Source organism: Diprion similis, chromosome 4, assembly GCF_021155765.1.
Source record: "Diprion similis isolate iyDipSimi1 chromosome 4, iyDipSimi1.1, whole genome shotgun sequence".
NCBI lineage: Eukaryota > Metazoa > Arthropoda > Insecta > Hymenoptera > Diprionidae > Diprion > Diprion similis.
The window spans coordinates 16,201,638-16,217,726 of NC_060108.1; the positions used below are offsets into that span (position 1 = coordinate 16,201,638).

The window sequence follows — 16,089 nt, forward strand, 5'->3', positions numbered from 1 at the left end:
CTTTTATATTATGTCAACTAAATGCTGTTTTATTTCAAATATAAATCACTCAACGGTTGACCATGAATCTAATTAAAACTACCTTAAATATGTATACATATTTACTATTGCAACCGACGGTGGTCAGAGCATATTTTGAATCTGCACCTTAACGCTTCCTTGTGGTTGAAATTACTTTTATTTGAACACCTTTAAGTTTGTTAATTTAATTAACGTTCATTTTATTGCAAATCCGAATACGCAGTGCGCGCGCAAAAATTTGTGTTTGCCCAGTACGTTAAGGGCCCTAAATCATATTGCTACGCTCCTGAATAGAAAGAGACAGAGATTGATCTCCGACGGCCGCTATCTCTTTCTATCAGCCGGCCATATTCTATTCCTTGATGTGTAGGTCATGGAGTGGTTCTCAATAGTACTGCAGCACCGTACTAAAAAATAATTGAGGATACAAAATTTGCACATGCGCAATTATGAGGGTATATATACCTATACATGTATCAGTGGAGAAACAAGAGAAATCACAGAATCTGGAACAAGCACACAAGCTGCTCTCGACGTGATTTTAGGCGTTTCCAGAAACTTATCGTTGTGCCATGAATTGCCTCGATCTGTGAATTAGAGAGGATGACAGGTATCAGCTGTTATAGTAAACAAAGTGTCCTGACATTGTACAAAGAGTTCAGCTAGGACTTTTGCTGAGATGGACGGTGCATTTAATTCCGTTGAAAACAGTCAACCACTCAGCAGTAGAAATTCATGTACAGACTACGCGGAGAATTCCGATAACAATGACATTTGGTGGTACATGCCAGACTCCGTGCTTCTAAGCATTTTTCAATATCTTACTCCAAAAGAGCTCCTGACAGTCGGAGAAGTATGCAGAACATGGCACAGGGTATGCAAAGACGAATTCCTGTGGAAAGATCTCTTTTACCAAACCTATAAAATCGATCCCAACGTGAGCATTATGCCTGGTAAGTTAAACGCAATACCACAAAGTTATCTATTTTTAGATGGCGAAAATAAATAAGCATTTGGAAAATAACATAGCGTGCAATTAAATCAAAGACAAACATTTTTTGTCTCTTGTACAGGAAAAACTTCTTGGCTTGAAGAATTCAAACGTCTTACTTACCACACTCCGTTGTTGGAAACCGAGATCCGCAAGGAACACACGAACCAAGTACTGCACGTTAGCTTTTCGCATAATGGGCAAATGTTCACAACATGCTCCAAGGATGGCTACATAATTGTAAAGACTTGTTAAGCACTATAACTTATTTTCAAATACTTGAAATTGATTCAGTGTCTCAGAATTCTGTCAATTGCAAACTTTGTCAATATCACTATGAATTTGAATACAATATCTTGCGATAGGTCTGCTGAAATGAGGATCTTTCATCAAATTTCTATTCATTTCTTAGGTGTGGGACAGCAGTTATCCAGCAAGTATTAAATACCATCGAGACATGAAAACGTTTAGTTGGAAGTACACACAATTTTCTCAATTCAATTCATCGGATACCTTGCTTCTCGTATCTGGAGTTCACTTTGGAACTCCCCACAGTACATCCGGAGAAATCGCCGTCTTTAGCCTTGAGCGTGAGTATGGATTAAGAAAAATGATGTTCCTCTTTAGAACAGCAGAGGTAGCAATGACTTGTCAATACAGTTTGAATTCTGAAAGTCCTATGATCTCAAATAAATCCAAGTTTTAAGATTCTGATATTACCCTTCCAACTTTGGGCCATAACTTGCAAACATATTGTGTTCTTCATTCTGTTGAAATTTGAAATTTATAATTTAGAGTATTTACTAGAATCGAAATCAATTTACAAACGTCAAGAGTATTATTTCTGGTCTAGGATCTGTGAGCTTGGAGTCTGACCGCTTAATGCCAACGAAGTCAATTTCAAATTGCGAAGAAAAGATTTTCGTTTTGCCTGTACTTAAAAATCTATTTACAGCTGGATTCAAACTTCAGTGCAGAGTTGTGAATAAACCCTATGACATATTCGGCACATGGTACAGCGAGCGACACCTATTAAGCGGAGATCTTCATTGGATAGCACACTTGGTCAGCACAAGTGTTTTATGGCTGAACAAAGCTAGCCAAGAGTCAGCCAGTGAACATGTACCGATAATGAATCAATTGTATCGGTGGGTTGAATTGTATTGAAACGGAAAAGACTTACACAACAATTCTTATTGAATCTAAGCTCTGCTTACAGATTTTACAACAGTAATGCATCCTCGATCAGAGCGGTAATGGTAGCTAATTGTTTATCCCCTGCATCACCGGAAACTGAAACTCAACAAAATGAACCAACTTCTGATGTCAGAGAGGAGAAAGGAAATCCACCAAGCCATAGAGAGCTATCCTCCATGTCTTCAAATAATGGTCAACAGCAGCCTGAAGAACCTGAAGTACTATATCATGCGTCATCCAGACTGCAGTGAGTCAACTTAAAACCTTAGTCAATCATGATTATTATCAAGATAGAGTTAATCTTTTGGTTTTTTTTTTTTTTTTTTTTTTATCCAGATACAGCACGCTGGAAGGTGGGTTTCTTAACTGGCGGAGGCTCGGCGATGGGTTTGAGTATGCAAGTCCCATTCAGTACAACGAAAATTACCGACAAGTGGAAATTGAAAAAGATGTGACAGATCATAGTTGTGAAAATGATGATCTGACGTGGGAAGAAGAAAGCGAGACTACAGGTGGGTGAGAAATTAGTTTCCTTCAAAATAATTTTATTATCAACTATTGTCCAAATTTACATTTATAGAGTCATCAGATGCAGAGGATTGTGACTCTGACGATTTAGCTGACAGCCCGGAGAAGTATCTCATTTTCACAACTGGATCAAAAACTTACACTCCCCACCAAATTGGTTTTAAACGTATCAAACCGATGAGTTTCCCAAGACGTCTTGATCCTGGGCCTTCTCTGAAGGAGAGGATCGCGCAGCGAGAACGTGAGCGCGAGAGACAAAATTGCGGATCCCCCAGACCCGAGCCTAATTGGCTGGACTATAATGCTGTTGCAGATAAATTTGACAAAGTGGATCATCTCATAGATCTTCACGGTCACGTTATCGGAATGAGTTTATCTCCAGATCACAGGTGTGTTCTACGATTCATTGAATCAAACCTAATTGATGAATGTAGCAGCAAATTACCAGTGTTAATTTATATTGAACTAAATCTGATAATACCAGTTTGGTTACATCATAATTCAGGATTGATTTTTTCACCCAGATACTTGTATGTAAATACAAGACCATGGCCAAGGGGCTATGTTATAACAAACCCGTTGGAACCACCGCCAATTGCTCAAGAAATTGATATTCACGTTATCGATTTGGTTACTCTAAAACAAGTTGGTACAATGCTACGGGCGCACAAGGCTTATACGCCGAATCACGAATGTTTTTTCATATTCTTAGATGTTTGCAATGAATATGTTGCAAGGTAAGTGTACACGCGTGTATTTTACATATATTTTGAACATCTCCACCAGAATTTTCAGTAAAATATAAGTTTTTGAGAAATACTAGCGCTCTGCGATTTTCGTTATGTAAGAGTATATATTTTTACGATGCTAACCTTTGAAAAATGGTGAGAGTAACTATCTACATTGGGGAAAACCGTAGTATATCTCACAACGAGGTCGACCTATCTGATAAAAATACGCTTTATTCAATGACTATTAATAACTGAGCCATGTTTCACTTTCAATTACCTTGAAGACTATCTCTTTCCTTAATAGAGCAATAATGACAAGCAATATTGGTGTTTCTATCGAAAATAGTTCAAAGAAAACAATAAATATCAATAATAGTAAATGTGGATTAAATATACTTTCTAGTGGAGCAGAGGATAAGCATGGTTATCTTTGGGATCGACATTACGGAGTATGTTTGGCTAAACTACCGCATACTGATGTCGTAAACTCTGTTGCATTTAACCCGAGGGATCCTGAAATGCTTGTGAGTACCAGCGATGACTACACAGTTAAAGTTTGGCGGAGTCGATCAATGGTCAAAAAGTTGGGGTTGAATGAAGAAATGTATCGCAGGGGATTAGAAGTAAGAAAAAGATGCCGGTATCACAGGAGCAGCTGTAATGTTGACTGATTAAAAACTATTCAATTTCCAATTTAAAAACCTTTGCGCAATATTAATTACTAATTTAGTTTTTCAAGAAGTCCTTTGGAAAAGTTACATTTTGAAATGATTATAAAATAAATTGGAGTACTGGTACAGAGTTAAAAAAAAGGAATTGAATCTAATCCCACCAACTATGATCTGAATTCAGGAAAGGTACGATGTCTATTATAGAATAGTGCAATTTTACTCTATAAAAATTTGAGTAACTAGTCTAGATTGTGATTGACAACTTTTTTACAAACATAACCCAATTAGACAGAAACATTTTGTTGATTTTGCTGACATCAATATTTATCTTGCAGGTATGACTATTTATGTACATGAGTATACGTTGATTGGCTAATACATCAATAATTTTCTATGTGAATATATGCCGTATTGTTTCAAACATAAGTCGACCCTGAATCTAAGTTGACTTCTGATTCTGAGACTTTATTTCGGTAATTATTCTTGAAATATACTCATAAAGTCAATCACTCATATAAGTTGAGTACAAATTTCTTAAATCATATCCAGCACTAGAAACCTCGACTTATGCTCGGAAAATACTGTATTCTAATTCGAGCCTGTCGTATTGTTTCTAATCTTGAAAGTTTCTTAAGGAGAATATTTGATTGAACTCAACTGACCAGAAATTGTGTGAAATAAACCTGATGTTCGGTCGAGTTTTTTTAATGCAAAGGTTTTTGAAAAATTTTATTTTGGAAATTGAACAAACGAAAGATCAATTGTTAATTAATAATCTGCAACGTTGTGAATTCACAAGGTGTAGAGTTGTAACTAATATGTACAAGCGAACAGTTTTCTTCAATTGTATAAATATCAACCGGTTTCAAGGATTTCACTTTTTTGTACAGCAATAACTACTAAACATTTTGTTAGTGTATCAATTGTTCGTAAAAGTTGTGATACACAAGACATGACATCTTAGTCTTGAATTGTAATAATTTCAATTTTAATCAGTTTTCGTGCTGAACATTTTTTGTCATTTGTTTAACATGGTAGATTACAATTCGAAAAATTGGAAGTACAAGGATTAGGTGAAATTATTATATTCCAGAAACTGTATTTAGTCTGCAGTGGGAAAAAAATTTCTGTGATTCACCATCAAGTCGATCTGTAAATAGCAAAAATATGTAATTTTTATATTTCAATTGCAAATCGTATCTTAAATCAATCAGTTGATGTGAAATATATAAGACGTACTTAATTCAAATTGTACATTAATTTAGGAATAAACATAATACTAACATCACGACAGCTGTTCCCTGCTCAGCTTTTCCTTCAGAGTTTCCATTTCACACTTTACAACGGAGTTTTTCCTTCTTTTTTTTTTATCCATTACATGTATGATACAGTGAACCGTAAACACCTTTGTACATCAAATATACATGGAATGCTGATAAGATGAATATTTTCAGAAGCAAAGTTTAAGCTACCTTTTAAGACACTGAATTACAGGAAAAAAAGATGATTCATTGTGAACTCAACATCTCTTAAAAATAATTTTCCTTGTGTGAAAATATATATTCTTTTCTAACGCTGTAAATTAAATTTGATTCAAATTATTTCAACAAACAAACACAATTCAAATACTCAATTTTAACGTCGGACTTATTGTGCTTGATCTAAACATACTTCTTTCGTACTTGTTGTATTGCGTAGTAATTTACTTAACTCAACATTTTATATTATACGAGCTCTCGATTATGCAAATTCGAACATAAATCTAATGTGCGCCATTATTTGGCTTGAGTATAGTAACAATTTTTACAAAACATAACGACAAGTTTTATACATCAAAAAGTTTCCCTTGTAATTTAATTCATGAATGAAAACATTTACTGCCAAGTATAAATAACAATTTGTAAAAGAAAATATTAAAGATTAAGATTTCGAAATGAATTAAACAAATGATCTCAATTTCATTCAAGAATTGCTGATAATATTCATTTCATATGCAACACACAATATCCAACAAATATTGAGCAACACGCAAGATCATGTATACTACGATTGAGAGATTGAAAACGTTACGACCTAAGTAAAACTATCAGTTACGGGAGATTTGTATTCCCTTCCCTCACGATCATTTCATCAGTTAAAAGGACATATGGATATAGATTTATAACACGAAGTTCCACTACGGTATGTGATTCGACTATCCATGAATATTTATAAATTTCAAAGGAGAACTTGGTTTTTGTTTCACCTCCAAATTTTTTGTGAGTCAAGACGCATTGTTGTAACTATTAAATCACAAGGATTTATACACATACTGCAATTACCTGTACGTCAAGTACATAGCAACTACAAATTTTAAACAGCACAACAGTTTTCTATGAGCTGTTCAGAAAGTATATAGTTTAAAAATCCGCAATTAGAACTCAGAACTCAGTTTATAATTTTGATTTCGACATATTTACTGTGTTGCACCTCTGATTGTTTATTATTTGAATAAAGTGTGAAAAATCTCTTCATATACTAGTATGTTCATGGAATTACACAATAAACACGACTACATTTTTAAGAGACAGATCTATCCTCTGAATGTTTACATCGCTTGGAAAAAGGTGAAAAGACTTTTAAGCTCAGTATAAAAAATCTGGCAAAATATTCTTCAAAGTCTCGAATAATCTTGTTGACCAAACAATGAACTCAAATCTAAGATGCGAAGAGAACATTGGGTTGCTTATCAACATTTATAAAAATGTTTCAACCCTTTCAAATTAGGTAGATCCTGTAGCAATTGGTTCTGAAACAGAACGTTTAATGTAAATGGATAATTTTCTGTATATCCTGTAACAGATGATAAAAATCATACAACGTAAAAAAATACAAAAAATGTACCTGGTTGAGACTGTATGGCTTCTTGAGGTGCCTCACTTCCATTCGAGTTATTCTTATGATGAATATCTTTGTGTCCATGACAGTGCTCGCACTCATCATCGCTGTCTTCTGAGCTACTCTCTCCAAATTCTTTTGGTTTTTCATATATACAGCAGCCTGTAGATTAAAAATTATGTTAGAAAAGCGAGGCAGGTTTCAATTATGATTCAATATACATCTATTAATGGTGGAAATTTACACTTAGATTTCTTTTTATTCATATGCTCATTATCGACAGTTCCTTGGGTCCACTGAACTTTTTTACTAGATTTCGGCTTGCGTAAACATAATCTCATAGTTGGTACATCCTGAAACAAAGAAATTGATCACAGAAGATTAATCTGTGATCGAATAAAATCAGGTTCTATTTTTTCCGTATATAAAATACTGGTAGTATATATGTGTACCTATTACTCATAATCTTGAATAATGGGTTGAAACAATACTAGCGTGCGACAATTTTTGTGTGATACATATTAAACCGGATAAATTCTTATCACCATTAAACTTGTCGATGAAAAATGAATGAATTTAACAACACAGAGCTTAAGATAAGAAAGGAAACGAATATACAGAACAACATATGTCATAAAGCCGTTTATTAGTATCACTATCTGCTGCTCAGACAATACTTGTTAAGATCTTGTTTCCTCCATTCAAACGTCTAGAATCAATACGAGTTCATAATGCTAAAGTAATACAAAAGTCTAAGAATACTGTTTAATTTTTACTTGTGCTCGCAATACTGAAAATCTTGAAAAAGTTTCATATTTCAATTGAATTTTCCAGCGCATTTATTTACTGAATTATTTTCTCAGCCACTAGTCTTGATATTTTCTCATCTGAATAGTTTAAAACGTTTTTTAAAACTTCATTGGTGTGCTGTCCCAAAATTGGAGGTGGCGATCTAACAGAATTGTCAGCATAGCTGTAGCTCACTGGTGGACCGACAACTTTCACCTTTCCTATGCTTGGATGGGTCATTTCTTTGACCAACTTTATGTGCTTAATGTGTGGGTCGTCAAAGACCTGGAAAATTGAATTATAACACACGAGTTACCAGAGACCTAAGAATTGATCACATTGAAGAGAACGTCAATAAACCAAGGATTATTTGAAAAATCTGTATAAAGATATCCAGTTCTCTTGCCGTAAGGGCTTACCTGGCCGATGCTATTGATACGTCCATTTGGAAAGGGAGCATCTCGAAAAATTTCAGACCATTCATCACTGGTTTTAGTCTTAAACTTATCTCTTAGTATGCTGATAAGTTCTACCCTGTGTTTTACTCGATCGATATTCGTTGTGAATTTGGGATCTTTCTCCAAGTTAGTTAGATTCATCATTTTTAACAGGGCTAAAAACTGTATGTCACTGCCGGCTCCCACAGAAATAAATCCATCCTTAGTAGGGAATGCTTCATAAGGTACAATACTCTCATGTGCCGTACCCCACCTTGAGGCTTCCTTACCAGCGTTCAAGTAATTAGAAGCAATATTAACTAGGCTGGCAACCTGCGTAGAGAGTAAATTACATTGGATCCACTGTCCTCTGTTGGTTTTGAACCTTTGGAGTAGTGCAGCCATTATTGCTCCGTGAGCATACAAACCGGTGGCCATATCAGTAACGGCGACCCCTACTTTGCACGGCTCTCCGTCTTTGGGACCTGTTATATTAACAAGCCCACCCAGGGAAGCTGCAATCACATCGTAGCCTGGGCGAGTTGCATACGGACCCTCAGAGCCATAGCCAGTTATCGAACAATAGATCAGACCTGGTGCAGCTTCGCTCAAAGACTCATAGTCTAAGCCCATTTCGGCTAGCTTGCCAGGGATATAGTTCTCAATGAATACATCGGACTTCTTTGCTAGATCATAGATAATGTCCTTGCCTTTCTTTATATCGATACAAAGACTTTTTTTGTTGCGATTTACACTGGCGAAGTATGTCGATTCTTTCGTGCCTTGAAAAAAGGGTGGGCCCCACTTACGCGTCTCGTCACCCACTAACGGACGCTCAATCTTCAAAATTTCAGCTCCCAAGTCTCCTAAGATCATCGTACAATATGGTCCAGCCAGAATACGCGTCAGATCTAAGACTCTGATGCCAGAAAGTGGTGATGTTTCTTCGACAGATGTAGAGAAGGGCTTAAAACTAGTCTTCATAAAATTATTCTTAGCCTTCTTTTGATTGAATACTTTGACTACAGCCGATGATCTTATCACTCTGGACATGATGATAGATCTACTCCTTGATACGATCTCTAGAAGTATCTCACGTTACAATTTAAGGCACGATTACAGCTGATATTAAATTTCAAGTGCAGATATCCAGAACAAACGTAATTTGGAATACGCAACGTCTTCCTTGCTTTGTAAAAGTATCGAGTCACCTTTAGTTAACATTAACGTATTTCTAATCGACCACCACTCAGTTGATTACCAGTAACGTCAAAAATCCGCACACCTACTGATGCTCTCGCAAAGTTATTTCGATCTGCTTAAATTCTACATTGAAACGGAGGAATGAGGGGTGAAAAGTGGACGAAACACGAATCTAGGTAAGTGACACGTTGCGATAATGAACAAACCGAGTGATTATGATATTACGTAATGTTATTGTCGTTTATCATTTACCTGAGCCCCATCGATGATATCTTTTTCGGAAAGTGTTTCTGTTTGGGTTTGAGACGATGATTGTCCAGCCATTTTGGCCGAAACTTTAGTTACTTTGAAGAGAGAAATATGCACTTCGTAGATATTGATGACAGCTTTCTCGAGGGATTGGCTCGTGTTTACATTAGACTGTACACACACGTAAGTAGATACATGTGCCGTTTAGGATTGAGTAACCATCTATGAACACGCACTATTCCAACAGGACAGAGTCGTTATCACTGCGTTGGACGTTACTGAACGACGTCATTCTACGAAACGAATTCAGACTCGTAAACGCGCTATCGTTCAATTCTGCCTGTTATCTCAACTAAAAATTCATTGGTAAACTCGTCTGTGACTCAAACTCGTATGCGAGAAAACTCGCGAAGATTGCAGGGAAGTGGGAGCTGGGAGATATAGGTAGGTGTGTCATAGGTTCAAGTAATTAATAATTAATTGATCGCATCATCGGCCATCTTTAATTAGACTGCGCCGTGCCAGTAGGCAACTGAACATACCGCTAACCAAACAGCTCGAGGCTAGCTAGCTAGCGTCGTGCAAAGAATCCTCTTTGGCGCGCAGGTGAATCAACAACAGCCACGTGAACTAAATCACACGGAACGTGTTGATAAGAGAAACGGACTTTCCACGCCGATAGCTTCAGTTACAACAAGACTCGGAATATACAAAGAGCTGGAACTCAAAAATAGTTTTTATTCATTCGTTGACTAAGCGAGTGACGCCACACGGCAGGCAATTCGTGTCGCAGTCACGTTCTCCGTGCGCTCGATCCTCACGATCTCATCGACCTCCATTTACATCGAAGTGTTCTTGTGGATAGCTGCTATGTGCGATACGGACAGCAAAGTAGAATAAAACCGCAAAATATAAAAGAATTTTTCCGCTTTGCATCTGGAACATGATAAATCCGAATCCGTTGAGAAATCTACTGGAACGTTCCGCAAACGTAGAACCACACACGGTAACCGAAGCAACTGTTAACGTTATCGTGTACATATACTCTGTACAAGGCACGCTTCCTTAAACATGAACACCCATTAAATAAAAGTTATGAGTCCGCATTCTTCTAGAATGGTTTCATATGTGAAAACCAATTGGAAACAACCTGTACTCAACACATTAATCATCAATGAATTATTAAGATCATATACCAACGCCAGAATTGTTGAGCGAGTGAGTTCTCGGACTCATATCTCCCGCGCCTGCGTGCGCAGATGTGCTAGGGAGAACGACGAGGAGAAATGTACCCACTTCTGAGGTAGCCCTGCGGTCGCTGAAAAAACTGGAAGAGCATGGAAGAGTCAGTCGGTACTTGTCATACGTTGAGTTGAGACGAGAAGCTCTTGTATGCCAAGCGTTAAATAAAGTTTATTGTTCTGTATTTTTCTCATCCCATGTAATCGTGTGTTTACCTTAATTTTCGAACCATCGCCTAGAGTCCACTGGCAACGAAGTAAAACTCTACAAGAATAAATTCGTTTGTTTATCGCATGTTCTTATCGCTCTCGACGCCAACGCGTTACATTATTGCGTGAAAACGATGTGAATAACCTTGGTTTTCACCAAGGTCATAGCCCTATACTGCGCAATTAGAATGTCCTTATCTTGTTTGCTACTAAAATATCGATAACGGCAACGGTGTTAGTCGAGTCAGCGCAGTCGTCCGAATCGCAAAATAATGAAGAACAAGTTTTGAAGCAGAGCGTCGCTATCGAAATAGCGCACAAACCCAAAGCCATGTCTTCCGATAAGCCAGACGACAAAAAGAAACGCCAATATAAGAAAAAACAGCAGCACAAGCAGCAGCAGCCAAAAGCAGAGTTGCCGCAACTAACCAACGAACCATCATCGAGCCGAAAGATGCATGGTCCATGCGAAGATGGAGCCTGTGCTGGAACATCTGCCTGTGACGACACAGGATCTGTGGGGTCAACCAAACAATGCTCCGACCAGAAATTCTGGCAAGAAGAATTGACAAAGAGTTTCAATAAGTGCGAGTACAGCAAGGTACTGCAAGGTACCGAGTTTACAAAAGAACAAAGTGAAATACTGCAACAGTCATTTGCCCAATTGTCTCGAAAGATGTCTTGCATTGTTGCAAACAGCGATCGTTTCCTGAAAACGCACAAGTGCCAACGCTGCGGGTTCTTTGTATCACATCAATGCATGCCCCTTGATATCATCCGATCTGTTCCGTTCGGCGTTGAGCTCATGGATCAAGCATACATGGCACCAGGTCAGACAGTTGTATGCGACTGTGGTTTCGGCTTCTCTCACGCACATCTTAAAAGAACGCGAAACCCAGTGGAGCAAGATTATGTGGCGAAGGTCACGCCTCACTTGAAAATATACAACCGTTCTGCGGTCTTCAGTTGCCCCAAATGTTATGCCGAAATCGTTATGAACAATTCAGCTGACAAAGTCTGCTGTGATCTGGCCACCTGGGACTCTATCGCCGGTGTTGATCGTGAATCGTTCTATGCTAATATTCAAGGTAGTTTCTCCTATTCAGGAACAACCGCACCATCGTTGGATGAGTTTATTGCTTGCAGTAAGGGTTGCTGTCTCATATTTCATCGTTGCTCCGGAAAGGTCGAGGCTCCCGGCGCCAGCAGCTCATCACCCGATTGACTATGTTCATCGACACCATCCCATTGACATTCGTCGTTCTGGTGAATAAGTGCAAACAATATCATCCGATCCACCACTGAGCTGAGAGTTCGAGCGCTACTGGAGGCGCTGAGACCGACTCTTGGCATCCAAGAATATTTTTGCTAGGAATTATATGTATCATCATCATTCAGAGCAAATGTTGTTCGGAGAAACCATTTTCCTTCCTTATGATAAAAATGTTAACCGTAATACGTGGCACCGCATGAGGCTTGTTTTCCTTATCACACGGGAACACGGGGCTTCCAGTTGTTCAGAATGATGAAGTGGAGGAAATAAATGCACATATTCGATGTTGTCGACATTCGAGAAACATTTTGTTTCATTGTATCCTTTTTATAAAAAAGTCACCGGACTTGACGTCACAATGGCGGAGTTTTAATTTTTTTTTTTTTTTAAATCTCAGAAATTTCTCTTTGAATGTGTATCTATAAGACAGAAAAAAGTTTGAATTAAATAAATAATTTTTTATATGGAAAAAAAATTATCAAAATAGGCCTTTTTTTACCCGACGAAACCCATGCAACCCCTGAAATTCTATTGTTTCGAATTCCTTTCGAATCATCCAACCCCCCCCCCCCCCCCCCCCCCCCCCCAATTACGCGAATTTATTAATGTTACCCATTTCACGTTAGTGATTAGTCGGTATTGGCGACCCACACTACTGACTGTACGTCCCAGTTCATTTTCGATTCAATTTCGAATCTAACTCTTAATTTGTCCGGAATTGACCGTTAGGACGTCACAGTCGGGCCGTACGTCCCGTGACGTCCGACTGACGTCCCGTCGTCTTCTCGAATTACGTCTTGCACTCTTATTCCCCGTCATCCCCACGATATGTACGGAGAGTCGTTTCTTCGACGGTAATTATTGAGGAATTTAAATGAATTTAAACGCGACTGAATCAATAATCCGTCGTAGAGCTTCCTAGGTTATTTTTGTACGGTTTTAATCTGACTGCAGAGACCGTTGAGTCACTTGGAGTCGCTATGGACGTAAGTGTGTACATACAATGCTCTTCGTGGTTTGTTCTTAGCTTTGATTTTCGGCCAGGGATCCGTAAATAGATCTGGCTATTTTGTATCTTGCGTTTAGACTAACTGAATAATTTTACTGTTTAGACCGGACTTCAAATTCCTCTACCCTTGGATTCTGCTAAATCTAATAACCTGGAGGACAAAAGATTATGGGTTGGAAATTTAGATCCCAGAATTAATGAGTAAGTAATAAAATGTAATTTTAACATACGAGATTTTCTGCCAAAAATATTACACAATGAACCAGAAAAATTAACTGTCTATTTGTCAACTGGTACCAACTCCTGAAACTCGTTCAAAAACATGGAAAAATCGAAAAGTTTGACCTCCTATTCCACCGTTCTGGGCCACAAGCTGGCCAACCCAGAGGATATGCGTTCGTAACTTACGAGACGAGCTACGACGCGGAAAAAGCCAAAGATGCTCTTCACAACATTAAAATTGGAGCGAAGACCATCGTTGTGAGATGGGCGCACAGTGTCAATGAGGTGTGTACAATATCTTGTAATACAGAATCCATAGGAATGAACAAAAATCGTAAAACGTAGAACAACAATATCTTGTTCTAGAACGATATGGAGAAACCAAAACCAAAGATAGATATTCCAGCACTGGCAGGTGCCAAGAAAGAAGACAAGAAAGTGAGGTATGCACAAAGTATCAATTTCTAAGTTCGCTAGCATGAAAAGTAAGAGAATTATTCGATAACTAACAAGTTGTTTGACGATGAATTTCTAGTAGAGAAACGGCGATCCAAGCAATCGAGGCCAAACTAAAGATGATGAATGAGTCTGAGGAGGAATTTGAACTCGACAAACCGTTAGTTGGAACTCCAATTCTTCAACAGTACCAGAGACCTGAAAATATGAAGCCGTCCACCTCTAATCGATATCACAATCATAGGGGTTCACGATATCAGAGTAATAAGCCGTATAGTCGACCTCGACCAAGGAGATAATCAATCCTACAATGAGAACAACTCATTTGAGATATTTGATGCTGTTAATTGCTGGGTTGTTGCAAACCTGGCTAATCAGTGAAAGTCAGGGAATTCTCATGCAACGTGAATCTTGAAAACTGATTGCACAATCATCGATGAATTGTAATTCAGAGGCATAATGTATTATCACATACTGTGTAAAAACATTATTGAAATCGTATGGAAGGAATGAAGTTTCAATGGGGATAATCTGGCGAAGCAAGGGAATTCAAATAACGAAAATTTGTAACAACCTTGAATTTGTCTTGATTGACGAATTACTATACAGATAAGTTTTAGTTAATACTGTCATCCATTAGCATAATAGTCACTCATTTATTTATTTTCTCGACCTGTGTGAATGAAATCATAAATCACAAAATCAGGATAAGGTCTGCCATTGTTATATGTAATGTGAATTGAGAAATTCATTTTTCTTTTCAATCCTTCCACGATTAAGAGATCTTAATCGCTGCAAATGATTCCTATGCTAATAAAGTCTTTCAAGGCAAGTGTTATAAGTACAAGTATTTCCATTGAATACTGACTTTGTGTATCATATTTGACGTACATGTATTTTCCTACAGTGTATTATGACATTTTTACAGTAAAACAAATATATACAAGAATAACCAAATTGCATTTTCTAATTCACATACTTTACAGCTATACTTTTAGGTTACGATATTGTAGTAGAACAACTAAACTCCAATTCTTAATAATAATCCTAGTCTACACGGTTCTTGTGTTTGCCCCGCATTGTAAGTGGCAGGGGAATCAATCCCGGGCAAGGCAACTGTCCTGGTATTTCGCAGATGCAACTTTTTTCGCAGCCTATGCCAAAGTTAGCAGGATTATCCTTTTTCACCGCAATGATTGCTTCCTCAGCTAATTGTTTCTGAGATTTTCCAACTACAGAGATGAGATGTTCTAGCACATCTGCTTTGGGGGTATTGTCTATATCTATCAGCATGTGTCTTCCATCATCTAAAAGGGTTCAATAATTATTAATATGCAACGAATGATTGTGGCTAAGGTGATAAAACATTTAAAACCCACCGTAGTAGCACTTGATAAATGGCGATGGAGTCATGTTCTTAAACGTTACAATCTGAACGTCCGGATTTTTATACTGTAGCTGGGGCAAATGCCAAAATACGAAGTCCCTGTACATAATCAAAGTTCGGATTGCTTAAAAAATGTGTTATCACTGGAATACAGAACAACTCATAACCTCAAAGTAGCTACCTGGCACCGTGATGAGTTTCTCCGGTCGTGTTGTAGTTTATCGATAATATCTTTATTTTGTTTTTAAGGACCAATCTACCGCTCTCCAAGTATTTTATGGTCCTTCTTATAGGTGCCGGTCCTTTCATAAAAGGCATTTTTCTAGATTTTAATCACCAAGTAACCTCAAAGTTCCAAACACAACACCGTTTACCGTCAGCTAATTCCGGCTAGTGACGCAATCAAAATCGGAACAGAGTACCGGTTCCGACGAATTTCAGGTTACAGAATTGTACTCTTTACTGCCGATAAAAATAATCGCCGATCATACTTAGTTCGAAAAAAATTCAATACGGTAATTTACGCGTGCTTCGCGTACAACCAAAGGCGTTTCCGTCGAAAAAAATCAAACTTTGCTCCAGTTTTTTTTTGCCTTT

The 16,089-nt window shown here is 37.7% G+C and overlaps 4 protein-coding genes across 5 annotated transcripts; 2 read left to right on the top strand and 2 right to left on the bottom strand.

The window, feature by feature from the left end:
• Nucleotides 1–602: 602 nt before the first annotated feature.
• On the top strand, nucleotides 603–4,713 carry LOC124405759 (F-box/WD repeat-containing protein 5). 2 transcript variants are annotated; one of them, XM_046880929.1, is made up of 10 exons: nucleotides 603–707; nucleotides 765–974; nucleotides 1,095–1,252; nucleotides 1,425–1,602; nucleotides 1,968–2,160; nucleotides 2,232–2,456; nucleotides 2,546–2,721; nucleotides 2,790–3,126; nucleotides 3,262–3,474; nucleotides 3,872–4,713. In XM_046880929.1, the coding sequence occupies exons 1-10, from the start codon at nucleotides 701–703 to the stop codon at nucleotides 4,137–4,139; spliced, it is 1,965 nt and encodes a 654-aa protein (XP_046736885.1). In that variant the 5' UTR covers nucleotides 603–700; the 3' UTR covers nucleotides 4,140–4,713. The 2 variants fall into 2 exon arrangements, with proteins under 2 accessions (XP_046736885.1, XP_046736884.1); XM_046880928.1 differs by having other exon boundaries at nucleotides 609–974.
• Nucleotides 4,714–5,511: 798 nt separating this feature from the next.
• On the bottom strand, nucleotides 5,512–9,826 carry LOC124405761 (succinate--hydroxymethylglutarate CoA-transferase-like). Its single transcript, XM_046880935.1, has 6 exons — nucleotides 9,698–9,826; nucleotides 8,225–9,219; nucleotides 8,022–8,090; nucleotides 7,261–7,369; nucleotides 7,023–7,178; nucleotides 5,512–6,927 (listed from the first exon to the last, which is right to left on the bottom strand). The coding sequence occupies exons 2-6, from the start codon at nucleotides 9,116–9,118 to the stop codon at nucleotides 6,902–6,904; spliced, it is 1,254 nt and encodes a 417-aa protein (XP_046736891.1). The 5' UTR covers nucleotides 9,119–9,219; nucleotides 9,698–9,826; the 3' UTR covers nucleotides 5,512–6,901.
• Nucleotides 9,827–13,246: 3,420 nt separating this feature from the next.
• LOC124405762 (probable RNA-binding protein 18) lies at nucleotides 13,247–15,054 on the top strand. The gene is made up of 5 exons (XM_046880936.1): nucleotides 13,247–13,404; nucleotides 13,531–13,628; nucleotides 13,721–13,934; nucleotides 14,016–14,092; nucleotides 14,185–15,054. Exons 1-5 carry the CDS (start codon nucleotides 13,399–13,401, stop codon nucleotides 14,402–14,404), a joined length of 615 nt encoding a protein of 204 aa, XP_046736892.1. The 5' UTR covers nucleotides 13,247–13,398; the 3' UTR covers nucleotides 14,405–15,054.
• LOC124405764 (probable 28S ribosomal protein S25, mitochondrial) lies at nucleotides 14,867–15,821 on the bottom strand. The gene is made up of 3 exons (XM_046880937.1): nucleotides 15,674–15,821; nucleotides 15,485–15,591; nucleotides 14,867–15,412 (listed from the first exon to the last, which is right to left on the bottom strand). The coding sequence occupies exons 1-3, from the start codon at nucleotides 15,808–15,810 to the stop codon at nucleotides 15,153–15,155; spliced, it is 504 nt and encodes a 167-aa protein (XP_046736893.1). The 5' UTR covers nucleotides 15,811–15,821; the 3' UTR covers nucleotides 14,867–15,152.
• Between the last annotated feature and the right edge of the window lie 268 nt (nucleotides 15,822–16,089).